At 38.6% G+C, this 26,948-nt stretch overlaps 1 protein-coding gene across 8 annotated transcripts in view; it reads right to left on the bottom strand.

The window, feature by feature from the left end:
• Window positions 1–26,948, bottom strand: part of WDR33 (WD repeat domain 33) — a 104,482-nt gene that overhangs the window by 12,073 nt on the left and 65,461 nt on the right. For 3 of the 8 annotated variants that reach the window (XM_037125639.2, XM_037125643.2, XM_037125640.2), the window contains exons 8-17: window positions 12,937–13,063; window positions 11,664–11,818; window positions 11,488–11,566; window positions 8,932–9,042; window positions 8,559–8,653; window positions 8,043–8,129; window positions 7,618–7,757; window positions 6,842–6,994; window positions 5,152–6,234; window positions 1,861–1,969 (exon numbers count right to left, since the gene is read on the bottom strand). In XM_037125639.2, the coding sequence (XP_036981534.1) occupies window positions 1,861–1,969; window positions 5,152–6,234; window positions 6,842–6,994; window positions 7,618–7,757; window positions 8,043–8,129; window positions 8,559–8,653; window positions 8,932–9,042; window positions 11,488–11,566; window positions 11,664–11,818; window positions 12,937–13,063 (2,139 nt within the window). The other 5 variants (XM_037125644.2, XM_037125642.2, XM_053667392.1 and 2 more) reach the window with 5 other exon arrangements.

Genomic DNA, 26,948 nt, shown 5'->3' with positions numbered 1-26,948 from the left:
GCACCGCTCATGACATTTACTCTTTGAATTTGATTTCCTAGTATCACAGGCAACCCTAATTCTCACCCTTCCAATGTCCTTCCCTCCTTCATTTCTGCTCATTTCTCTAGGCTATTTAAAACCCACTCACTATTCAAATATGTATAAAAAACTGGGATATCTGAGTGTAAAAACAGACCATTTGAAGGGTTCTTTCCTCTCTTCCATGAAACCAGTCGTCTCCAAGCTGTCTGCAAATATCCTAGGTCTGTTTCCTTTGGTAGATAAAACCCTCACCTCTCAGTGTATTCCTGCAGCTAATGGCTTATCTCTGACATTATGTTGTTTGAACTTGGTGTGACCTTAGATACAGCAGACATGTGACCTCAGGACACTGATCATTATTCCATTTGAACTTACCTATGTATATTAATCCTCCCATTACCTCTATCTGTTTAAAAGTACCCTGCTCATCCAAGGAAAACCCACCACTAGAAATTAGAAGGGATGTGGCCACCGGTGATGGGGCGGCAGCGCTGGTTAATCCAGTAGGGAATGGCAGGGCCCCTTTCTCGGCTCTCCCTTCTCCCTTTGGTCCCTGGGAGGAAAAAGAGAGGAGGAAGAAAGAAAGAAAAAGAGAGGAGAGGGAGAGAAAGAGAAAAGGGGAAGAACAAGGAGAGGGAAATAGATGGAGACAGACATAGGGTAGGGGAGAGGAAGAGAGGCAGGCTCTCAGTTTGTTGATGGCTATACCTTGTGGATAAAAGACTCTTCTTTCTTAGGGTCCCCAAACTCCAAAGGTTGGTTCTTAATGCTTGTTATCTCTTTTTCTCTATTGGCCACCACTTCCATAAAGTGGGATTAAATTAAGTATTATTCTAATTCCTTCATCCCTATCTAGAACACCTCACAAACATTCAACACAGAGGCTTTAAATTCCCAAAGTCCTAGGGCTGAAAAATGCTAAGAAGAACTCTTCTTAATCTGATAAAATGGGACAAGAACCCTAAGGTATACCACAGGGAGCTGTGGGCTTAGCCAATTAAAATGAAAAGGAGTGAAGTTCTTTGAAATGTAATCTCCATAGTACTAACATTCTCTGGTTTGTGTCCTCCTGCTGATACAACAACTCCACCCCCTGACTTCCCTGCATCCAGACTCCTTTCACAGTCCCCATCTATCCCCTAACTCGTCAACAGCCTGCTGTCCACTTACTACTGTAGGAAGTTTCAGATCTTCATGTAGGTGTGAGGGGATGCTAGGAAATGTTAAGAGAACTTAATTCTTTAGGGAACTGGGACTCTGGTTCCCAGTGTGTGCTCTTTCAACTCCTAAAATTAACTCTTAATTTCCTCATCTCTGTACTTTCCATATGCTCTCTTCTTTTCAAATGGTACAGGACAATGTAACTAGCTAAATAACTCAAAACTTGACACAATTTTGGGGGAGGATGGGATGGTATTAAAAACAACGTTACAATCTCTGAATTCTTTATCCCATCAAAAAATTTACAAATCAGTTCAGCTCTCCAGTTGCTGCAAGACACACCTGCAACGGATAAGCACTGGCCTCACTCCCATTTCCGCAAAAGGACAAGGTCACCAGGGCCAGGCCATGTTGCTGGGGGCTATCCAAGTGTCCTACCACCAGCGTCCAGGGGTGAGGAGCTTATTCCCTCCGGCAGCATTTATGGCTAACTAAAGCAAATTCATGAATGAAAGCAACACAAGAAAAAGCTATTACCTGAAATGGCTGTGCTCTTATTTTCCTAGAGATGCAAATGATCATTCTATTCAATTATTTACCAATAAAACTGTTTATTGTAAGATTTACCCAAAGGTGGTAAAATACAATCTCTTATTCAGCCAAACAGATATTTACCTTTGTTAGGGCCAGGTCCTTGTCCAGTGTTAAGAGGGGGGATGCGACCTTGTGCTCCCTGCTGCCCTAGGCCTGGTATCAGGGGTGGGGGGCCTGTGTTCTGTCCTTCCTGAAAAGATGTTTTTAAAGCGGGGGTGTGAAATCATAAGCTTGTGCTTCATGAATAGCAATTTTATTATAATGTGACAAGATAAAAACATTAGGTCACCCCAAAGCCTCCAGCAGTAAATATAGTGACATTGTAGCAAAACTGTCTTTAAATTGGGGAAAAGGAGATATTTCTCTTACCATAGTAAAAGGAAACACGTATTTTAAACCTGCTTATAGGTTTTATTTAAAGCTAGATCTTTACTTGTTATGCCAAGCAAGAACCTCAATAGCAAGTCAGAAATCATAACATAATGGCAACACTGCACAGAGGAACTCCTGGCAAAGGTGTGGCAATCTCCCAGGACAGATAAGCTGTGCTCTGACATCCACAGCTCCTTTCCAGCCACAGAAAAATCAACCATCCTTACAAGATACCAGGGCTGGGTTTGAAAGGGGGCAGTGGGAGAATAAGAAAAGGGTGGGCTCCTAATGAGTTCACAAGAGCTTCCTCCTTTCACCTACCTCTTACCTCTACCTTCCAGACTCCCCTGGCCTCAGCAACCTACTGCTAATTCCCATTTAGTCACCTGGGATCTTGATGGATTCATTTGGTTCTTGCAGCTTCTGTCTGATACAAACCTGCTGTTCTGATGCTCTTAAACTCCTTGCTCTGAAACCCAATCTTGTCCTTAGTCCTCATATTCTGTATTTTTATCTAGCCATGTCTAAATTCTGATTTCCCACACTGTCCAGTGACCTTGGGTCAGGACCGTTGAAAAACACACACACAAATCTCTAGGTATTCCCCCATATTAAAAATGCATTTAGTGACTGGATCTACTATGAGAATAGTTTAGTTTCAAAACCATCAATAGCAAAATTCTTTTCATGATCCAAACTAGTTTCCATGAAAGAGTTGCCTTAACTATAGTTATAAACAATACCAGTCATTTCTATACTCTCATTTTCCGTCCATTTTACCCAAGGACAACTCTTACTAATATCTCTCACGCTGTTCATTTAACACCTGAAAGCAATTCCAGTAAACTGAACGAATTAAAACAACTGGTTTAGCCCTGGCTGGTGCAGCTCAGTGGATTGAGCGTGGGCCTGTGAACCACACGATCACGGTTCGAATCCCAGTCAGGGCACATGCCTGGGTTGCAGGCCAGTTCTCAGCAGGGGACACACGAGAGGCAACCATACATTGATATTTCTCTCCTTCTCTCCTTCCCTTCCCCTCTAAATATAAATAAATAAAATAAAATATTTTTAAAAAACAATGGGTTTAAATAAATTCACCTAGTCAAAGTGAAGAATTTCAGATTTCAGCATACGAAAAATATGAACAAAGATTTTGATTGGGTAACTTCTGAGATTTGGAATACTCTATTTCAAACCTTCATATTCATTCTACCATCATTTTTATATGTCAATTAAATCTTTACAGGCATTATGCTTTTCATTTATAAAATCTTTTACTACATGATAGAGTAAAACCTCTTATTAAATTGTCCCAGAAATGTAAACCTGTATCCTTGAATCTGACATGTTTGTAATTTCAGTCATAATGTGGAAGCTAAAGTTCATATGTTTTTATCCTCCAAAATGAAAACTGTTAATTCACTACCACAAGGTTGGGTAAGTAAATTATAAACACACACAAGTACACTCTGTATTAATAAAATTTTTAACACTTCAAGTTTTACAGCAATTTCAGTGTGGTAAACCTAGGTTTATTAAACTCATCCTAAATTTTGAAAAGTGCACAATAAATTCTGCAGATAAATTCAAATGCCATCAGATTCTCCACTGCTGTGACATTTTTAGGTTCTGGAAGATCTACTAAAAAGTACCACATAATGTACTTATTTAGCTGGTTATTTTAATTCAGTAAATTTGACAGTCACTTTTCCATCACAAATTCTCCAAGGTGTTAACAGAGTGTATTTTCTACACATAGCATCTGCAGCAAGTCTTCTTCCAAGTGAACGGAGTATAAAGGAGGCAACATTAGCTCACTTAGTCACTCCCTCACCCAAATAATGCTTCTAGACTATGAAAGCCACAGAGCTGAACAATGTTAAATCCATCCATGCTTATGCAGTCTTTCTGTAATTCTCCCCAACCAACATGAATTGTTCTCACATCACCTCTCAAGCACAAGCTCAGGAAATGGGCAATAAAACTTGGCTGAGAAAAACAAAATTGTCAAAAGAGGGCCCAGAAAATTTCTACAGAAATACTCCTTCCTGTAAATATTTTTGTAAGTAAGCTGAAAACAATTTGAACAGATGTTTATCCAGAGGTTCACCAGCTGAGAATGTGTAATTTTGGACAGAGAGACCTCTAAAAGCATTCACTGAAATGAAAATAGTGAGGTAAACACCCCATACTATCTTTAAAAGTAGAGTCAGCAGGTAGATAAGAGGTGGCTCTGTTGCTGGCAGGCCCATGAAACACCATGCTACAAAGTAAAAGACCAGAAAATGGAGGATAGCAGACTCAGAGGCGCCCATGCTTCCTCCCCAGGGCCACAGCACTTCTGGGGTCCTGCAACAATTAGGAACTGTATTCAACTGAGCATGTAAAAGCTATTGTTCCAGGAACTGAAGGTATGACTCACCCTAACTCCAGGAGACCAGAAACACTTCCACCTTGTGTCTCAGGACTGCAAGCAATTCAAGATGGTATCTGAGCCATTGTACTCCAGAGTGAGATGACCACAGCTAAAGACCACTGCCCAGGGCAAAAATGCTACCATTTTTTTAATCCAATTCACTTTTCCCTGAATTACAAATCCCTTACCTGCACATGTATTCTCCTTATAAAAAGGGCCATTTTAAAATGGAATTTAAGATGGCGTGTTACGGTGCAAACGCACCATCTTCTTAGATCAATGACCATCAGAGTCAAGTGCCCGTAAGGATTCAAAAAAAGAACTGTATTCATTTGAAAGTTAATCTCTTATGGAAGAACCCCTACCGGAAAACAGGCTGAGAAGATTCATACTGTGATATATTTAATGGTCTATTTAATTATTGTCCCCTTCTTTGGCTGTATTGCTATTCTCAGGCCAGTATCACCACTTGAGACATTTATATCAGCTGTGACTGCTTTTCGCAACATTTGAAAGTGTCACCTCAGTGCAGAGTATATTTTCCCAATGTGTAATGCCCACAAGTTGCAAATAAATAATACCTGATTGAAGGGGGCCCGCGGCCCATCACCTAGCAGAGCTGTTTTCTGTTGCTGGAATGGTATTTGCCCTTGAGATGGATGTGGCCCTCTTGCTTGGTTCTGCTGTCCCTGAGGTCCAGGGGGCCCTTGCATGCCACCCTGAGGTGGAGGTCCCAAAGAGCTCTGGGGTAGCCCCTGCTGACTTTGTGAGCCTGGAGGCCCTCGTAATTCTTGGGGAGGGCCCAGCATTGATCCTTGAGGTGAAGGCCCCTGCATGCCTCGCATCTCCTGAGGACCTCTCATTTCCTGAGGGCCGTGTCCCAGTAGTCCACTTGAAGGGTGAGGTCTCATTTCTTGAGGCGGGTGGCCCATCATCATGCCTTGGGGAGTAGGACCCTGATTCTCTCGAGGGCCTGGAGGGCCCTGCATTCCTCTTGGATTCAATCCCATCAGAGGTCCCTGAGACACAGGACCTTGGATCCCCTGAGACCCTGGCCCACCTTGTATCCCATGAGGATGAGGAGGTCCTTGCATTCCTCTGGGACCAGGTGGCCCTTGCATACCTTGAGTACCAGGAGGTCCCTGAGGGCCCATGTGACCCTGGGAACCAGGTGGGCCTTGGGGGCCTATGTGACCTTGTGGGCCAGGTAGACCCTGAGGACCCATATGACCTTGAGGACCAGAATTACCCTGTGGTCCAGGTGGTCCCTGAAGTCCCAAAGGGCCATGAGGTCCAGGATGCCTTTGCATTCCTTGGGGCCCATGCATGTCTTGAGGCCTTGGCAACCCTTGGGGTGGGCCTGGGGGCCCTTGTGGTCCCATGAATCCTTGTGGCCCTCCACCTCCCTGATGCAATGGAGGACCTTGTGGTCCCATCTGTCCCTGAGGTCCAGGGGGTCTAAACTGTCCCTGTGGACCTGGAGGCCCCATTTGCGCCATGTTCATTGACATCTGCTGAGATGAATGGGGCTGTTGAAAACCTTGAGGAATCTGAGACATTGGACCTTGTCCTGGAAAGGCCTGGGGTCCAAGGAGAGGGGCACCAGATGGAGGAGGCTGAATTTGCTCAGCCTGTTTCTGTGCAAGTCTTTCAATTTTAAGTTGCTGGAAAAAAAGAAGAAAAAAAGCATACTGAAAAATAAGTCAGAGCCCTAGAATATGACAATACTGCTGTCACTTATTTCCTTGGGGGTACCTCAGAACAAACATGAGACATTAACCTCTTAACACCCCAACAATAACTACAGTCCATACAACATTCAGATAATTCAGAGGGCACTGAGGCCTCCGGACTCACTCTAGTGAGGTGCTGGGACACAGCAGTCAGGATTATTTATCATGACCAGGAAAAGCCCAATAATGTACCAATGTTATATCATTATTGGTAGCTGTCAAAGTAGAGAAATTAAAAGGAAACCACCTGCTTTAAAGCTGACAGAGAAAGAAAAATTATTTTATCTGTAGATAAATAAGTGAATTCCAATTTAAACCACGTTGGCTTTATCTTTTCTATTAGAAAACTTCTATTTAACTGAGGTTTACTCACTGCTTAAATGATGTGGCTACAAACTAGCTCCCTACAGTACCAGTAAGAAACAGTGGTGCTTATCAGATCCACCTGAGACTCCTATCCCTTGTTATTAGCATATCAATAAACGTTATCACTACTTTCTGTTGAGCATCTTGAATCCCCCTAAAGAGCTGCACATACCTCCAGAAGCTGTGGGTTAGTGTACTGTAATGTGGCCATTTCTTGCTCAATTTCTGCTTGTGTTTTTTTCTTCTCTTCCAATTTAATATCCTCTTTTCTGTCATTCAGGACCTCGTTTGGGGCAGGAATTGGAACTTTATTTTGCATCCAAGCCTCGGGAAACAAAACAATATTAAAATATACCCTAGATGTGTAAGTTATAATGACAGAATGAGAAAACCATTCCACAATGTCATTGGCTAATTCTAACTTCCTGAATACAAACTGGCTCACCTGGTATACTGTCTTTATTTCTAATGCTAAAGTGACACAGAAATGGAATTTGGCAAGCACATTACCAGGTAGAAATTACTAAATTAACTAAATTAAGCTGTAAGATCTAGCATATTATTATGAATGCAAAGCTTGCCTGCCTCTTTAAAAGGGCACACACACTTTGTGTTGAGGGACAAATAAAGCAGAAGACAGACAATGTAGGAGGAAGTCAACATACTCTCTTTGCTCCATGCCATTTTCCTCCTTCCTCTGGTAGCATGGATGATAATAAGTAGGTAAGAATAAAAGATCTAGAGAAAATTCATGACAAACTCAGCCCTAACTGCAAAGTGGCAGAGGGGAACTATGTCTAAGAATACCTGAAATATCTAAAAAATGCTCCAAAAGAGTCTATAGTACAGAATTATCTTCAATAGATAAGATTATCCAGAGAAAAATATTCTGAACTTCAGACTCACCAAGCGAAACCTCCAGTGCATGAATGAGATATAGCCACTCACCTGCTGGAACTGAGCAGGAATAGGTTTTGCATAAGGAACTTTCTTCTGAGGTACTTTTTTCTGATCTTTTTGCATCACCTCCTCCATTCCCCAATCCAAACCTGGAATTGTCATTTCAATTTCATTTGATTCATCTTTCCCTATAATCATAAAGATAAGTAATCAGTCAAGGAAATGAAAGTGGCCACTTCATCATTTAATACATTTTTGGAAGAGTAGATTTTAAACCTTATGCAGTTTATATTACTTATGGTTCGCAGCCTGCGCTCAATCCAATGAACTACACCAGCCAGGGCTATTACTTATATCAACATTTCTCAACATAGATCATTTTGGCATTTCCAAAATAATTTAGTATCATGAACATAAGAAACAGATCTATAAAATTTTATAAAAATAAAATTGATAAGTGTAACTTGTCTTACCCATCTGCTCTTGTTCCATAGCTAATTTAAGTTGTTCTGGTATTCCCATTCCTGGAATTACTGCCAGGCTATTAGGTTCAAGGTCATCTATAAATAGGAATATATCCACTGTCAACAGAGATTTGATAAATGTACTGGCCCAATAGAATTAATACTTCTTTTTTTTAATATTTATTTATTTATTTATCTTTAGAGAGGAAGGAGAGGGGGAGAGAAACATCAGTGTATGGTTGCCTCTAGTGCGTCCCCTGCTGGGAATTGGCCTGCAGGGAACTGGCCTGCAACCCAGGCATGTGCCCTGACTGGGAATTGAACCGCGATCCTCTGGTTCGCAGACCTGCGCTCAATCCACTGAGCTATACCAGCCAGGAGAATTAATACTTCTATAAAAATTAAACCTACAACAAGTGATTTACAAATCAACAAACTGTAAAGCTAAAATTTGTTTTGTAAATACTTAACATGTTTTAACAGAATATCCAATTTCAAAAAAGGATAAACATGCAAGAGCCTCACCATATTCTACTCCATCTTCAGACATTCCTGGTAATAGGTTTAGATTATATCTATCTCGCATTTTATCACCTGGTCGGTTTCGGGTCCAGAATTTACTGCAAAATAAAAGAAAGTGAATAGGAGAAGGGGACTAGTATGACTTCAGTATATTTCTGGGCACTTAACAGTACTAAGCAGTCATCTGGTAAACACAATTTTATAATGCTTTTCTCAATCTCTTTCTTATATGTATTTATAAGCCATCACAAAAATGTCCCTAACAATAAATGGACTACAAGTTAATACACCAATCTTTCAATTAAAAAATGTATATACTTATTTCTTTCTATTCCATGAATACAATAATTCCTTGTTGTTTTTATATAAAGCTTACCTAGTGTGGTCATTTGAACCTGAGCAGAGAATATGTCCAAGGGGATGCCAAGCCAAACTCCAGATCATTCCTTCATGGGCCATCTCCATCCCACCCACTTCTTTCTCTACCCTGTAACAGCACCACAGAAAGAAGCCTTTTTCACAACAGTTATTAAAAAAAAAATTTAGCAATAACAATCAGGGTTCTAGCCAAGATAGAGGCATAGGTAGAAATACTTTGCTTCCTCGCACAACCAAAAGAAGGATAACAACCAATTTAAAACCAATAAACAACCAGAACTACAAGAAAATCAAACTGCATGGAGCTCCAACCACCAAGAAACATTCATCCAGATGGGTAGGAGGGACGCAGACAGGCCGCTAGGCAGAGAGGACACCCAACAAGGTGGCAACCCGCACGGATGTGGTGGGTGCTAGCTGACCGGGGAAATAAAGGCTCAAAACCTCTGGCTATAAAAATCCTGTGGGGGGTTGTGAGGCAGGAGAGGCTCCTAGTTGTACAAGAGAGTCCACTGGAGAGGTCCATGGGATCCTAAAATGTACATAGACCACTCACCTGGGACTCAGCATCTGAAATGGCACAATCCGCTTGTGGGAAGCAAGGGAAGTGAAGGAAAGTGGGGCGAGAGCACAGTGAGCAACACTGTTCCCCTACTGACCTCTCCCCCACAGACAGCACAGAGGATTGCCCTGCCCTGGTGGCCCCAACCCCTTATAATGTAACAGGTGCACAGAGACAAAAAAATAGGAACCAAAATAAAGAACACATCAAAACACTGGAAATGAGCTAAGCAACAAGGAGATATACAAGCTGCCAGATGCAGAGATCAAAACACTGGTGATCAGGATGTTCAGAGAAATGACTGAGTTCGTTTGCAAAATGAAGAAATAAAAGCTATACAAAGCGAAATAAAGAAAAATATGCTGGGAACCAATAGTGAAGGGGAGGAAACCAGGACTGAAATCAACAATTTGGAACAAAAGGAGGAAATAAACATCCAACCAGAACAGAATGAAGAAACGAGAATGAAGAATGAATGAACGAGAATTCAAAAATACGAGGAGAGGATTAGGAACCTCTGAGACAACCTTAAACATTCCAACATCTGAATCATAGGGTTGTCAGAAGGAGAAGAAGAGCAAGAAATTGAAAATTTATTTGAACAAATAATGAAGGAAAACTTTCCCAATCTGGCAAAGGAAACAGAAGTCCGGGAAGTCCCAGAAGCCCAGAGAGTCCCAAAGAAATTGGACCCAAAGAGGAACACACCAAGGTACTTCATAATTAAGATGCCCAGGACTAAAGATAAGGAGAGAATCTTGGAAGCAGGGAGAAGAAAGGACAGTTGCCTACAAAGGAGTGCCCATGGGACTGTTAGCTGATTTCTAAAGAAATCTTACAGGCAATAAAGGGTGGGAAAAAAGTATTCAAAGTCATGAAAGGCAAGGAACTACATCCAAGATTACTCTGTCCAATAAAGCTATCACTTAGAATGGAGGGCAGATAAAGTGTTTCCCAGGTAAGTTAAAGGAGTTCATCATTACCAAGCCCTTATTATATGAAATGTTAAAGGGCCTTATAAAATGACAATAAATTCACAACTATCAACAACTAAACCTAGAAAACAAAAGCAAAAACTAAGCAAATAACTAGAACAGTAAGAGAATCACAGAAATGGAGATGTCATGGAGGGTTATCAGTGGGGAAGGGAAAGGTGAGAATGGGGGGAAAAGTAACAAAAAACATAAATGGTAGATATAAAATAAATAGGGGGAGGTTAAGAATAGCATAGAAAATAGAGAAGTCAAAGAACTTACATGTACAACCCACGGACATGAACTACGCGGGGAGGGGGAAGAAGGCGAAATGCTGGAGGGTGGACAGGTGAGGGGCAGAGGGGGATAAAAGGGAGAAAACAACTGGAACAAATGTAATAGCTTAATCAATGAAATATACTTAAAATTTTTTATTTTAATATAACACAAAGCTGAAGCTACCAAAGCCTGTTACTTTGATTCTGTCATTTCCACATGTTTCAGGGGTATTAATTTGTCATCAGTAATATATTCTTTTACCCAAAAGAATTCAGAGGGATAAATTCTTCAAGAATGATTTTACCAGCCCTGGCTGGTGTAGCTCGGTGGATTGAGCACGGGCCTGTGAACCAGAGGATCGCAGTTTGATTCCCAGTCAGGGCACATGCCTGTATTGCAGGCCAGTTCCCAGCAGGGGACACAGGAGAGGCAACTGTACATTGATACTTCTCTCCCTCTCTCCTTTCCCTCTAAAGATTAATAAATAAAAAATATTTTTAAAAAAGAATGATTTCACCAGTAAGAAACACTCTTAATGCACTCCTAACGACTTCCATATCCAAAAATAAAATTGCGAAGTTTTCAATTCCAAGCTGGGTTTCCAAAATTGAAAACTGCAGGAAGTCTGTGATACAGGATATATGAACACTCAGGAAAAATACAAGTGTTACTATGTTTTGCACTTTCAAGTGCTCTCTTCATAAAATATACACCTACTTTACACAGTAAGTATACATACCCAACATGCCAGAATAACAAAGAGCCATCAGACCCTCCACTAGCAAAAAGCCCTTCATGAACAGGATGCCAGGCCACAGCTATAAAACAGAAACATAGGGAAGAGACAAAATTATCAGGACTTTAGAATGCTACAGGCAATAGTCAGAATGAGAAGCATATCTGACAGCCACTGACCTGTGGCTTCTTTCTTATGACCTCGGAAAACTTGAAGTTCTTCTTTCAGGTTTCGGATATCAAAAAGTTTACAGAGATGGTCACGTGATGCTGTGAGTAGCCAATTGCCATTGAGATTTAACTTTACTTCCATCACTGTGTTTTTATGGGCATGACTAGAAACAAAGTACCAAGAAAATAATATAAGAATGCAAAACAAGTCTAAATCCATTTGGTCGTTTTTGTTGAAAAGTACATGGGTCAAGATGGCAAGAGGCTTAGCCTAGAAGTAATAAAGCATGAAGTTATATAATATAGGGCCACAGTTAAAAGTACATTTGAAATAAATAGGTCAATGACAGAAACAATGTCCATTATCTAAGCACTGCTTTCTTTAACCAACTGAAATAGCAGCAGAGCTTCAGCTGGATATTCAAGTTTAACTTGGAAGCAGGGGAAGCATTTGAACATGTAAATTACTATTCAATAAAGCTCATTAAATTTTAGAAATTTAATGAAGCTCCTCTCATTAAGACAAAACACAGAGAAGAGCACGGGATTGTTCATTTGTTAACTTGAAGTTGAGACTCTGCAACAAGCTGAAGCCTGCACAATGCACAGCTCCAAGGCACCATTCCCAAGGCATTCAAGTTGACTCTGGACATTGGAGGCGTGCAACATGGCAACCCTGCTCCCATCTGCTCACTCTGGATATGGCTCATTCCCAATGAGAAGGACCAGGATACAGCTGCTTGGTCAAAAATACATTAACAACATATTCATATCATTGTGAATGTTTACAGATAATTCAAAGAGAAAACTGTATTAGGTGAATCAAAAATAAGCACCTAAGACAAAAAAAAAATGAGAACTGATTCAAAAATGAAGGAAAAAACTTCTCTATAAATAGATATAGTGAGATGGACAAAGCTGTGCTGTATGTCTAGTAAGGGACATAAACATCAACTTCTTGCAATGCTAAAATGTTTATAATGAGGGACAGTAAGTCAGAATAGTAATGACCACCTCCTTTTCAGTCTCCACCCCACCCCGCCCCTGACACACCCAAACTAAATGTACATTTACGTATGAAGCAGAATAAAAATCAATCCTTATTTCATTAGGAATTTCAAGATAAACCATATTTAATTAATAAGAAAGCTATAGATAAAAGCATATCTGTTGTCTATACCACTTTTTCAAAATACATGAGGAGAGAAAGCTAAAAGTTCAAAGAACACAAGTAGCTTTGTTCCCTTTGTTTAGGGACCATGGCGGGATTCCTATCACTTACAGTGTTGCAAGACTCTGGCCAGTCTTGGGATCCCAGAACTTGATTGGCTGTTGACTATCTTTACTTCCTGAAACAACTAACCCTTTTGTTGGATGCCAGTCTACACATTTCACATCAGCACCATGCCCTGTCGGAAACAAGTTAACATAAAAACCTAGTCAGTCATACACATTTAAAGCAAGACTACATTCTAATTTGAATCAAAGTACATAAACCTATTAAATGTTTTGATCCTTGAGCTTAGTCTTCTTAGACTTTTTAAAGATTCTTTGGTCTCTGTGTCTGGGATCCTTATGGATATATAGCAACCTCTCTTTCCATGTCAAGATGCTCAGGAACTAACTTCATCTTCTTACCTACTTTTTAGAGTAGGTAAGACTTTTTAGAGCTGTACCTCTCAAGCCCCAGTATCTAAAGCTTTTTAAACTTTTCATGCTGTTCCTGCATATTACCCTAATTATTAGGCACAATTCAATTCTTGTCATTAACTTTAATTTTCCTACGTTAAGTAGTTCTACTCAAGCAGTAGTTCCTGAGACAAAAGTCCTAAATTACCATTCAGACACTACCACTTTCTAGGTGTGATGACAGGAAAAGTATCCCATCTTTCTGATCCCATTTATTCAAATAAATGAAGAATGAGAAAAATAATACCTGCTTCATTCATATACATGTCAAATGAGATGATAAGAAAAGATAGCCAGGACTTCTGCCAAGATGGAGGCGTAGGTGGAAGCACTGCACCTTCTCACACAACCAAGTTTAAAAACAAGAAAGTTTTAGCAACAAAAATGCTGCCAAACCACAGAAAATTGAACTACACGGAAGTCTGACAACAACGAACCCTTCAGCCAAACCAGTAAGAGGGGCAGCAGAGCCAGCAGCAGAGTGGGGTCGGGCAGGAAAGATCCATTGGACCGACCTGGGCGCACAACCCAGGCGCGCCAGCAGCCATGGGCGGATCCCAGGTTGGAGAAGCAGGTGGACCCACTCAGGGCACAAGGCGGTGGACTCACTGAGGGCTGACCACAGTCGAGTGCAGATAAACCGGTGAAGGAACGAAGTGGTGAGACAGACCGTGCAGGCCCCAGTGGCGGAAAGTGGCAGAGGGGACCGCCATTGTCCCCCTCTGACCCCAACCCCACACACAGCTTCACAAACGAGCGACCTGGGTGGCCTCTCTCTGGCCCGCCCCCACATACAGCAGCACAAACCAGCAACCTGGGTAGCCCCACCCTGGTGAACACCTCCTCGTAGGTAACAGGCACGAACAGATCAAAACATGGCTCAAGAACAACTCAGAGCCCCAGAGCCGATATATCTAAGCGATGAAGAAATAGCCAAACTTTCAGGTGCACAGTTCAAAACACTGCTGATTAGGATGCTCACAGAACTGGTTGATCTTAGTCACAAATTAGAGGAACATATGAAAGCTAAACTAATTGAAATGAATGGAAAGGCACAGGAAACCAATAGTAATGGAAAGGAAACTGGGACTCAAATCAAAGGAGTGGATCAGAAAGAGGAAAAAAATGACCAAACAGAAAAAGATGAAGAAACAAGAATTCAAAAAAATGAGGAGAGGCTTAGGAACCTCCAGGACATCTTTAAACGTTCCAACATCTGAATTATAGGGGTACCAGAAGGGGAGGAGAAAGAGCAAGTGGAAAACTTATTTGAACAAATAATAAAAGAGAACTTCCCCAATCTGGCAAAGAAAATAGACTTCCAGGAAATCCAGGAAGCTCACAGAGTCCCAAAGAAGTTGGACCCAAGAAGGAACACACCAAAGCACATCATAATTACATTAGCCAAGATTGAAATGAAGGAGAGAATCCTAGAAGCAGCAAGAGATAAGGGGACAGTCACCTACAAAGGAGTTCCCATCAGACTGCCAGCTGATTTCTCAAAAGAGACCTAACAGGCAAGAAGGGGCTGGAAAGAAGTATTCCAAGTCATGAAAACCAAAGACCTACAACCAAGATTGCTCTATCCAGTAAAGTTTTCATTTAGAATGGAAGGGCAGATAAAGCGCTTCTCAGATAAGATCAAATTCAAGGAGTTCATCATCACCAAGCCCTTATTATATGAAATGTTAAAGGGGGAGAAAAAGAAAAAGAACCTAAGAAAAAGAACATTAAAAAGATGAACAGTGAAAGGACAGCAAACTCAGTTATCAACAACCACACCTAAAACAAAAGCAAACTAAGAGGACAGCTAGATCGGGAGTGGACCATAGAAATGAAGATCACGTGGAGGGTTAGCAAACAGGGGAGTGGGAGAAGGAGAAGGGGAGAGAGGTAAAGAAAAATAAGTAGCATAGACAGTAGGTAGGAAATAGATAGGGGGAGGGTAAGAATAGTATGGGAAATACAGGATCTAAAGAACTTGAGACATGTGGATATAAACTAAAGGGGGGGAATGGTGGGGAGGGGTGTACAGGGTGGAGGGGAATGAAGGGGAGAAATAGAACTGTAATGGCATAATCAATAAAATATATTTTAAAAAAAGAAAAGATAGCCTACTGAGTAAGTACTAAATGTTATACAATGTATATTAAGTACTTACAAGTATCAACTCTTGAAATTCTAACAAAATCCTAAGAAAAGTATTACCATTATCTCCATTTTTAAAAAAATGAGAAAAATGTGAAAAAAAAACAACAGAAGGACCGGAAGGGTTAAAACAACATACCATAGATTCCAACACCAGTCAACAAGAATAGGAGCTGGGATCTGAACCTGGGTCTACAAGAATGCAGAGGTAGTTCTCTTAACCACTGTGCTAGAACATGGGGTCACATCACAATGTATTAGATTAACTGTCACTAAAAACCACAGAAGTGAAAATCAGAATCTATAAAACTGAGAGAAATCATCTTTGAAAAACTGGGTGTTGTACAAGAAGGGCTCCAAGAACATGTTATACAGTGAGAAGCAGGTGAAGAGTGAGGTAAATAGCACCTGAAACAACTTCTTCTCTAGCCTGCATCAAATCCAGTTTCTATGAAGTATTAGGTGGCAAGGAGGAAGGACATAAAAGAATAGGAAAAGAAGAAGAAAGGAGATGGTTCTAGAGGCAAGGAAAGAGAATTTGCACTAAATCAGAAGAGGAGTAGTTCACATTTCAAATAGGCATGGACCTACCTAAAGACAACACCTCATGCTGGCAAGCATGTAGGGAGATAACAACTATCTGGAGCATGAAAAAAGTACATATCCTGCAACCCTATAACCCACTCTCAGAATTTATCATAAGAAAACATATTATGTCCCAAAACATTTATCTACCAGATGTACACTGATACAGCTCATTTTAAAAATGGCCCTTGAGTAGGCAATAAATACAAGATAAATTTCAGTATGGCATATGTGTTCAATACAATATGATGCACCTATTAGAAATGATAGTATAGATAATTCAATGATATTAAAATACTCATGAAACTAAGTTAAAAAACCCAAACAAAAAACACCAGTGTGTATAGCATTGTTTTTATACTTTCTACATTGAATGTAAATTATTTTGTAGTGGGAATCTGAAGGTGAAAGGGGAAGACAGCTTTGGTTGTTCCTTTTTTTTTTAATCAAAAAAAAAAAAACAATTGAGGATGAACAAATTAAATAGAAATACAATTAGTCCTCTAGCCTACTGCTTGACTTAAAAACTTTTAATGTTACTAATGATTTGATCCTAAACTTTAAAACTTTAAAATTGGAAGATCATCATCTAAAACTAAATATTTTATGTAGATATGTATGTATTTTAACTATATTTTGGTGGGAAAAGCATGACAAAGCACTTTTAAAATGTGACGCTCTATGCAAAAAAGTTTATATTCTTAACAGCTATCTCTACCTTCACCTTCTCTGGGACACCTTCATTACATAAAATTTATGTTTAGTTTAAACAAATATGTGCAAAAACAAAAAACCATCAAGCCATAATAAGGAACAAAATATTTTTTAACTGCTTTAATTTTGTTTCCTAAAGTTTTGTAAAATCTACTGAGTAAAATTGAAGTGATGAACCCCATCTATCCTTTTTGGTTAAATGAATTTAACCATATCCATATGTACTAATATTAATAAAATTGATACTGATTCTTTGAAACTATTTTTTAAACAGTATTTCATTTATTTTTAGAGAGAGGAGAAGGGAGGGTGAAAAAGAGAAACAACAATGTGTGGTTGCCTCCCACACAACCCCCCACTGGGGGCCCAGCCTGCAACCCAAGCATGTACCCTGAACTGGGAATTGAACCAGCAACCCTCTGGTTGACAGGCCAGCACTCAATCCACTGAGCCACATCAGCCAGGGCATGATACTATTTTTTAAAATATTTTATTTTTAGAGGGGGAAGGGAGGAAGAATGACAGGAAGAGAAACATCGATGTATCAATGTGTGAGAGAAATTATCGATCTGTTGCCTCTGACCCCCCCCCCCAACTAAGGACTTGACTTGCAACCCAGGCATTTGCCCTCACTGGGAATCCAACTGGCAACTTTTCAGTTTGCAGGCCAGCACTCAATCCACTGAGCCACACCAGCCAGGGCTGATTCTTCAACAGTATTTTATTACTCACTGTCCTTAATAATAAAAATGCTATTACTAGCAAATCCATGTATTTCTTATTTAGCATGTATTTGAATAGTACTTACTATTCAAAGTATAGATAAGTTAAATAACTTGCCCACACACAACTGATACATGGCAGAACAGACATCTGAATGCAAGGAACAGGCCAAGCCACTGCTCTCAACATCTATTCTATACAGCCTTATTGGATGTGAAAAGGTTAGTCTAAGAGTTACAGGAGAAAGAAAATAATATATATACCTTCTTACTTGCCTTTATAATGGATAAAGACTCACTGAAGGATGGTACATAGCAGGATAGAAGGGGGTCTACCCAAGACTTTACAATATTTTATTTTTGAACCATGAACCTATCTTATCTACTTTTTAGAAAGTGTTTTAAAATGTTTGATTTTAGAGGAAGGGGGAGAAAGACAGAGAGATAAAGAGAGAGAAAAAAAGAGAAAGACAGAGAAACATCTATCAGTTGCCTCCCATACAAACCCTAACCAGGGATGGAACCCACAACCAAGGTCTGTGCCCTGACCAGGAATTGAACTCCTGACCTTTTGATGAACGGGACAATGCTCAAACACAATAAGCCACACCAGCCAGCAGTGTATTACCTAATTTTCAAAAAATTAAATACAAGTAGTATCCAAGAAAATAGGTGTAAAAAAGTATGTGCAACATGCTAACATTTGTGACTTCAAAAGAGACACACTCAAACACAGAGCACATACATACATTTGCTGAAAATGCGTAAAATGTGTCTTAAAGAAGTACACAGAAGGATCTAAGAAATTAACTGCCTCCAAGAAGGGAAACAGAGTAGTGGAGGGAAAAGGGTAAGGTATCTCCATTGTATTACTGTTTGGTGTTCTTAAAATACTGAAACATGTAAATCAGGGGTCCCCAAACTCCAGGCCAGACTGCTCCTGGTCCAGGTGTGCTAGGAAACGGGTACATAGCAGGAGGTGAGCTTGAATGTAATGCGCTTGAATCATCCCCCTACCACCAGCCCTGTTCCCATGGAAAATTGTCTTCCATGAAACCAGTCCACGGTGTCAAAAATGTTGGGGACCACTGATGCAAATCATCCATTAAGAAAAAAATCAATTAAAAAAATTTTAATTTACTAAATAACAGTGGGTTAATTGCCTCTGGAAAGTGGGTGTGAAATCTTTACAGGTAGCATATAATATTTTTTAAATATTTTATTTATTTGTTTTTAGAGAGAGGCGAAGGGAGAGAGAAAGAGGGAGAGAAAACATCAATATTTGGTTGCCTCTAGTATGCCCCACACCAGAGAACCTGGCCCCCAACTCAGGCATGTGCCCCGGCTGGGAACTGAACCACAAACCCTTTGTTTTGCAGGTCAGTGCTCAATCCACTGAGTCACACCAGCTGGGGCTACTTTTAAATTTTTTTAAAATGAAAAATAGGCTAAATGGACCTAGAGGATATTATGCTAATAGAAATGTCAGTCAGAAAACAAACCCAATACTGTATAATTTCAAGTGTATATAATCTAAAAAATGAAATAAATGAACAAAACAGAAACAAACTCATAGATATAGAGAACTGATGAAGGGTGAGGAATGGGCAAGAGTAGGTGAAGAGATTAACTAGTGCAAATTGCCAGTTATAAAAGTCATCATGAGGACACAAAGTAGAGCACAGGTAGTAACAGAATGACTGATATTTGAATAACTATATATGGTGACGGATGGGTACTAGACTTATTGGGGTGATCACTTCATAAAGTATACAAATGTCTGACCACTATGCTATAACTGAAACTAATGTACATAAGCTCTTATTAAAAACAAAATTTTAGAAAATAAAAAACTGAATAGAGGAAAAACAGATTAAGAAAGCATAGAGGCAAAGTGATATACAACTGCTTTCTTCTTCAGAGAAAAGTTACTGAATTCCCAAGTGACAAAAACTACTTGAAATGGTAAAATTATACCCTGTCATGTCAATGTCAGTATGTTTATATCCAGAAAAATCAGACTAGTAAAAACTTATCCTAAGGAAATAATTTTAACGCACTTAAAAAAACTTTTATATTTAAAATATGGTATTGGAAGCCTGTCCATTAATTGTGAAAAAGTATAAAGTTCTGAAAATAGAATGACTGAACTGTATCATAGTCAAAAAAATGAAGAAACACACAACTATAAAAATGAAGAGTCTGAAAATAACAACAAAAAATACTCAGGAAGTAAAGTGACCTTTTAAAAAGCAAAACAAAATAATACATGTACAAACTATGCATATGGTATGAGGATTATAAAAATGTACATGTATAATTACAAAAATATAGTATAGATGAGCAGAAAATGAAATTTATATTGGGATAACAGAAATAAAGGTAAAGTTTGCCTATTCACATTTCCTCTGTTATATTGTGGCTTTAACCATAAGCAACATGAGTTAGTTTTTTTCTGTGTGTGTAAACTTTTTGATGTGATTTTATTTTTATTTTAAGATTTTACTTACTTATTTTTAGAGAGAGAGTAAGGGAAAAAGAGAGGGAGAGAAACATCAGTGTGTGGTTGCCTCTTAAGTGTCCCTACTGGGGACCTGGCCCACAAACCAATCAAACCCATGACCCTTTGGTTCGCTGGCCAACACTCAACCCACTGAGCCACATCAGCCAAGGTCTGATATAATTTAAAATGAGGGGAAAAACAAACTGAATGCAAGTTACTTTAGTAGGTATTTTCCTTTATGAAATTAGCAAAAAATTAAATTTAGTGACACCCAGTGTTAATACACAGAGTAACAGGCCCTTTCATCCACAAATTAATCCAACTGTTTCGGGAGGTCATTTGGCAAAATCTGCCAAAAATGTTAAATGCTCCATAGCCTTTCATTCTGTAATCCCTCTTCTAGAAATTTACTCTACATCCATACCTATAAAAAGACACCAAGATTAATGTTAAAAGATATTTACTACACCTTGTTTGAATCCCAAGATGGAAAACAACCTGAAGATGAATCTATGAAAGGTGATTTAGGAAAATTTAGTTGAGTCCATACTAAATTCAATACCGCTATTAAAAACTATAGCCCTGGCCATGTGGTTCAGTTGGTTGGAACACTATCCCCGTACAGCAAAAGGTTGCATGTTCAGTTCCCACTAAGGGCACATACCTAGGTTGCAGGTTCAATCCATGACTGGACTGTGTATAGGAAGCAACTGATCAATGTTTATGTTTCTTTCTCTTTCCTGCCTCCTCTCCCTCCCCACTCTCTCCCCTTGCATCTCTAAAATCAATAAGCAACTCCTCAGGTGAGAATTTTAAAAAACTGTGGCAGAAAGAGGAACTTTTGGGGGTGACAAAAGTGTTCTATACCTTGATTATTGTGGTGGTCACAAAAATGAAGCAGAGAAAAGGGACCTTTTGGAAGGAATGAAAAGTTGTATGTCTCAACCATGGTATATATAACTATAGGTAAATTATACCTCAATAACTGACTTTTTAAAAAAGATTTTAATTTTTATAGACAGAGGGGAAGGGAGAAAGAGAGGGAGAAAGATCAGTGTGTGGTTGCCTCTTATGTGCCCCTTGCTGGGGACCTGGCCCACAACCCAGGCATTGGTCCTGACAATAAATCAAACCAGTGACCCTTTGGTTCACAGGCCAGTGCTCAATCCACTGAGCCACACCAGCCATGGCCAATTACTGACTTTTAAAAATTATAAGCAAAAAAGCAAGGTATAATTTAGTTCCACTTGGAAAAAAAGAAAGCTTAACCTGGTAGTTAAGTTTTTTAGAGAGAAGAAATAGTATGGGACTAAGAAGGTATGTATTCTTCTGCACTATTTGAAGTTTTTAACATGTGTTTTTATTATTTGATAGAAACTGCCTTTGATTTCCCTCTATTCAAAACTCATCCAAATGACTGATATCAATTAATGCCTTCATCTTCCAATACAGAACTGACCAGTGTGTATGATCCCACGAAGATATGCTTCAGTCTCAATTGGATGCATTTTATCACTGATAACTCTCAGACTCAGTATGGCTGAATTAAGTTTCAAGGATATCATGGGTTTTGTGATCTGGGATGCCATATATGAAAAATTAAATATATATAAATTATCTCATAAAGTGCTAAACACATAGCAATTTCAACCATTAACCCTAAAGAATGACTCTATATTAACTTTTATCATTTCAAAGGTCTAGAATTTCAGAATAAAATCTTTGTTGACATCCACATATGGAAATTCCAAGAATGTAATATTTGTAATGCTGAAGCAATTTATACAGACCTGAAGAAAACTTCAGTCAAGTGACAACTTGTTTTATGGCCAAGTGACCTAGATATTTTAATATTTTAAAAATATGTTGCCTATGGATCAAGATTTTAAGACTAAAAACTTTAGGACTAAAATCTTTTTAAAGTAATTTTTAAAGTAGCATCTAATTCAGTTTTTCAGAATCAAACTCATAAAAAACATAAAGATAAAACTCTCAATACGCCCCCCCCCCCGACCTGCTCCAGATCATTATCTTTAAAAGTCTACCACAGGAACAGGATTGTAATCCTGTAGGGGACTGACGGCAGTCTACGGGTTGACCAGTAGACACACGCACTCCTCAGTAGGATGGCAGAGCTTTAAAGAAACCAGGAATATAGGCACATGTTTTCCAAACAGACTTCTGGACCCTTGGGAAAGATCACAGTATCTTATCTACACTTGACCGCAATTAGAAACACAGGGTGTGCTTGAAGGAATATTTCAATATTGAGGCTTGGAGGTTTAATTGCCAAATTCTAAAATTAACAAATTCTAATTGCAAATCACTAAAAAACAAGGTTGTCATACTACTTTAATATAAGGAATTTCCTTTGAATGCTTAAGAATTTAACCTGCAGTGCCCAATATAGTAGCTATTAGCCACATGTGGCTATATAAATGTTTTAATTCAAGTTAAAATTATGTTCTTCAGTCATACTAGTGATATTTCACAGTTCAAAAGCCGTATATGACTAGTGGCTAGCATATCAGAAAGCACAGATATAGACTACTTCCATCAAAGAGCCCTACTGGACAAGACTGATTTAAACTATAGTTAGCCTCTGTAAAGTTTCTCCTTAAATCCAATTATCGTATTCACTATTTGTTATACAATAAACAAAAATAACAAAAAAATTTATCTTCAATTGATACTAGAGCTAGGGAAGACCTGCAAATTCGTCCTGCCCTGTAATTTTTACATAAGAGAAAATCGATGCCTTAAAAGGATTAAGCCAGTGGCTAGAGGTGACCCAGATTTCCTTCTTCCCATTCCAATCTTCCCTTCACCTCACTAAATATAACATATCCAAATAAAGGGGCAGAATAGCTCCTTTTGTTTCACTTATCAACTTTCACTTTCTCAAACAGAATTGAGGAGTGTAGAAGACAAACTTGCGCATACCTTTTCATTTCTCAGAACTGTAAGAAAAAAATTGGGGTAAAATGTAAAAATACATAATGAAGTACTTCTTTTAACCACCCAAGAAAAAATAAGATTGATTCTGAAAACCAGGGTCTTGTTAAAAAATAAAGGAATCTAGCAACCATTACCTAACTCCATGCAAAGAAATTCCAAATGAATCTAACCATAGCAGGTTACTTTTAGAAATTAAGCCTTGAGGGTAATGAATTTTGCTTATTTTTCTTAGCTAAACATTCTCTCAGGGCACTAAAGAAATTAAAAGTGACAGAATTAGCATCTCTTGAAGATAGGTGGCATTGCTTTGTGGATTAACCTATATCTGACATAACGCAATTGTTTTTATTAGTTCATAATTATTTGCAGAAAAGCAGTTATTAATTGTACATTATGATTCGTACCAAATGGGACATAAGTAATAATTTACTGATTCCACTTGGTCATTCTTTCACTCATTAATTTAAAACAAGTCTGCATCACATTTACTGGGCTCCTAACATGGGTGCTCAATCTCTAAAATGTGATTAAACAAAATAATAATTGAACACAGGAGTATTCGTAGAATCACAGAGTCCAGTTACAATAACTTTTAAGAAAATTAACACTTAGCATAAAAAAGTTTTCCCGAATAAAGACTGAAATTAAGCTAACAAAACAATTAATGCAGGTTTTGGAGAGAACTTTCTCTGGCCAAGTAAAAACAACAACAACAAAAAAACTCTTTTAAAAAATATTATATAATTATGCCCGAAATAGCAAGCTGTAGAATATTTTAAAAATTTAAACTAATGAAAAATACTTAATTTTTTTAAAGGAGATCCTAGAGACTCCTTAATAAACCCTAAAATTCTAAGTAACAAAATAGATGGGTTAGTCCTTAGCTATTTGCTGAACAGTTCTGGACTGACTTTGTAGAAAGTAGAGCATTCCTTGTTATTTCCTCTCAGGACCATAAAAGTGTAGTGCAATGAAGGACAGAAGCCATTAAGGGAAGGACTGTTTTTGAATTCTTCCCTTATAGGAGGAGGCTGCCTGGGTTCTGTGAAATTGTATATAAATTTTGTTTTTTGAGAACCTCATCTCTCCTACACAGCCCTCAGTATATCCTAAGGGACCTATCATCCCATGCAGGTACTAGTGAACGGCTCCACCTTAAGACAATTCATTTGACCCCAAGGCTGGGTGAACAGTCTGAAAACCAACATAGAGAATTTTATTTGAAGGTCAGAAATAGTGTCCATTTTTGCTTTTTATTTTTCCTGGACCAGACCATGATATAAACAAGTCTTAAGAACGATTTCTTTTACACATAAATTACAAAAAGCACCAATATTTTCTAATACAGGAAGAAATAAAAGCTAACAAAGAATTCAAATACTATCTTATACAATATTAACGGCTGAAGAATTGTTATTCAAGAAAATGTGTCAAACATTAACAACAAACTCAGGCTACTTCCAGCTGCAGAACATAAAACATAACAGATCGGTTTAAGGCAAAGGGTATGTGTAGTCACGGTCCACAGCCAGACACTTCAACAGCTCGGGGAACTCAAGAATTTAAAAAATTAAGGAGCATAAGTAACTTGTATGCTGGTCAATGAATGCAATTTATTAGCACTTTTATCTTCCTTTTTATAAAATGATTTTAAACTTGATCCAACAGTCAACATCAACTGCAAGTGGTTACTATTAATAACTCTGTCACCTAGAAAGTTACATTAATAAAATCTGCAAAATTAAATAGAAAGTAAATTCTGAAAAGAGTACACTTCCAGGCAGTGTTTTCACAAAGCATGTTCTAATAAGCATCAACAGTGCACAGAATCATGGGTTCTGTGGTCAAATAATTTGGAAATGCTGAATTTTAAAAACTGAGAAGTTTTTTTCCATGTCTGAGAACCCCTTCAGTGCTTTCCATATGTACCACTGGGAAATGGTAAAGGATTGGCAGATTTTTACATTACAAGTTCCTTCACTCTACAGTGCTGGAGAAAAGATTGTATTACCATGTGTGCAAATTATTTATAATTTTTTAAAAGTAATGTTACATTCCGCCCTGGCTGGTGTGGTTCAGCAGATTGAGCACCAGCCTGTGGACTGAAAAGTTGCTGGCTCGATTCCCAATCAGGGTACAAGCCTGGATTGTGAGCTGGGTCCCCAATTAGGGGCATGAGAGAGGTGACCAGTGGATTCTCTCACACACCAATGTTTCTCTCTCCTTCCCCCCTAAAAATAAGTAAAATAAAAAATAAAAATAATGTTACATTTTTTAAATGGTGGAAATTTCCTAAAGTTAAATTCTATGTTACCTCTAGAGTTTTTGGCTAGATCACAACATTCCTAAACTTGTCATTAATGACTCCAGATGGTGAGGATAACTCAGAACTATCATCCTTAAGTTTAAATGTTCATACTCTTTAATCCTCCAACTTTATTGTTAGGAGACTATTATAAAGGAAAATTTACATGAGTGGTAACAACTATGAAGGAACAAGCGTAGTGCACAACTGTGTCTTAGCAAAAACCTCTTGGAAATCCTCAATGTCTATTAATGAGAATGGCTAAATAAGTTATGGTAGACATATGCTATACACAAAATGTTAAAGCAGTAACCTAAAAAAGACTCAGGTAGTAATGACACGGGAAAGATGACCCTGATATACCGTATCATAACAGAAACAAACAGCAAAAGAAAATATGTAGTATAATTCTATTGCGTGTACTTTAAAAAAATGTTTGTATATGCATAAGAATTATGGAAACATGTACACCAAACTACTAATAGAATTGTGATGACCTCTTGATGTGAGACTGAAAAAGTGACACTGAGTTTTTACTTCTAATTGTTGTAACTTTTTATATTAACTTTGTTTGTAAAAGGCAAAAAAATCTTGAGGAAACAATTTCAACATTAATCCACCCAATTCTTCCCTTACTTCCCCCACCCTATTCCCCCAACACTGTTGCACCATACATCTCAGCCTTTCATATGGCACATAGTAGAAATGTGTGAATCCAGACCATACAATTCTCTTCAAATCTTACTTCCATGTGATACACAGAATATACTTGACAACCTGCATAGCTGATGAGAAAAATGCATCTTAATGTTACATCTGGTCTTCAGTTTGTTTGATTAGGGAATGGTGCTGCTGGTAGAGCCAAGGTTTAAGTGATATCCCCATACATGTCAGCCTAATGCAGTCAGCCTTTTTTATTCATCATCTGTCCTCTTCCTGGTGATAGGACGAGGTGTAAAAGATCAAAGTAAATACATTTCAACTAGTGGAAACACTTCTTAAAAGATACGTACTGAGAGGAGGCTTGTCGGATGGTTGTATTCTGAAGAACACATTTGTGCACATGTACGACCACATTGTATACATTTCTTCAAAATCACTATCTTATGATCTCAATGTTTCCCAGAACGAAAATGTTGGTCAGCAAGGGACCTGCAGCAACACTGCCAAACCCTGCTCTGTCAGCAGGAGCAGTATGTATCAGGGTGTGAGGGAGCATGAGGCTCTGTTTCTTGGCATTAACTCTCACCTTCAGCCTTCACACTGAATACAAATCAAAGTAATGTGGCAGAGTGAAGGGTTCTGAACCTGAACTGTGCTTCTAGAGTGGTTGTTCTTTCACTACTCATTTTCTGAAAAGGCAACAATACAAGTAGGCAATCAAAGAATAAAGAAAAATAGAACAAATGAGGATTTACAATGTGACCACAGTGCTAGTTACATAAATACCTCTAACAACAGAGTACTTAATTTTGACCCAACTTAAAATGTCTGTTAAAATGCCCAAATCAACAATCCACACCACAAAAATGTATCATTTCTAGCTTTTATATTTTTCAAGATATTGTAAATCTAGTAAAGGTAGCAATGAAAAGAATACTCTGCTATAAATTTAGAATAATTCAGTATATCTTCTACACATCAGATATAAATATACCTAACTAGAACTC

The sequence above is a fragment of the Artibeus jamaicensis genome, unplaced genomic scaffold, assembly GCF_021234435.1.
Source record: "Artibeus jamaicensis isolate MK-2021 breed Jamaican fruit bat unplaced genomic scaffold, CSHL_Jam_final contig_469, whole genome shotgun sequence".
Classification (NCBI taxonomy): domain Eukaryota; kingdom Metazoa; phylum Chordata; class Mammalia; order Chiroptera; family Phyllostomidae; genus Artibeus; species Artibeus jamaicensis.
The sequence above is the reverse complement of the archived record's forward strand: the minus strand, read 5'-3'. Positions and strand labels throughout refer to the sequence as shown.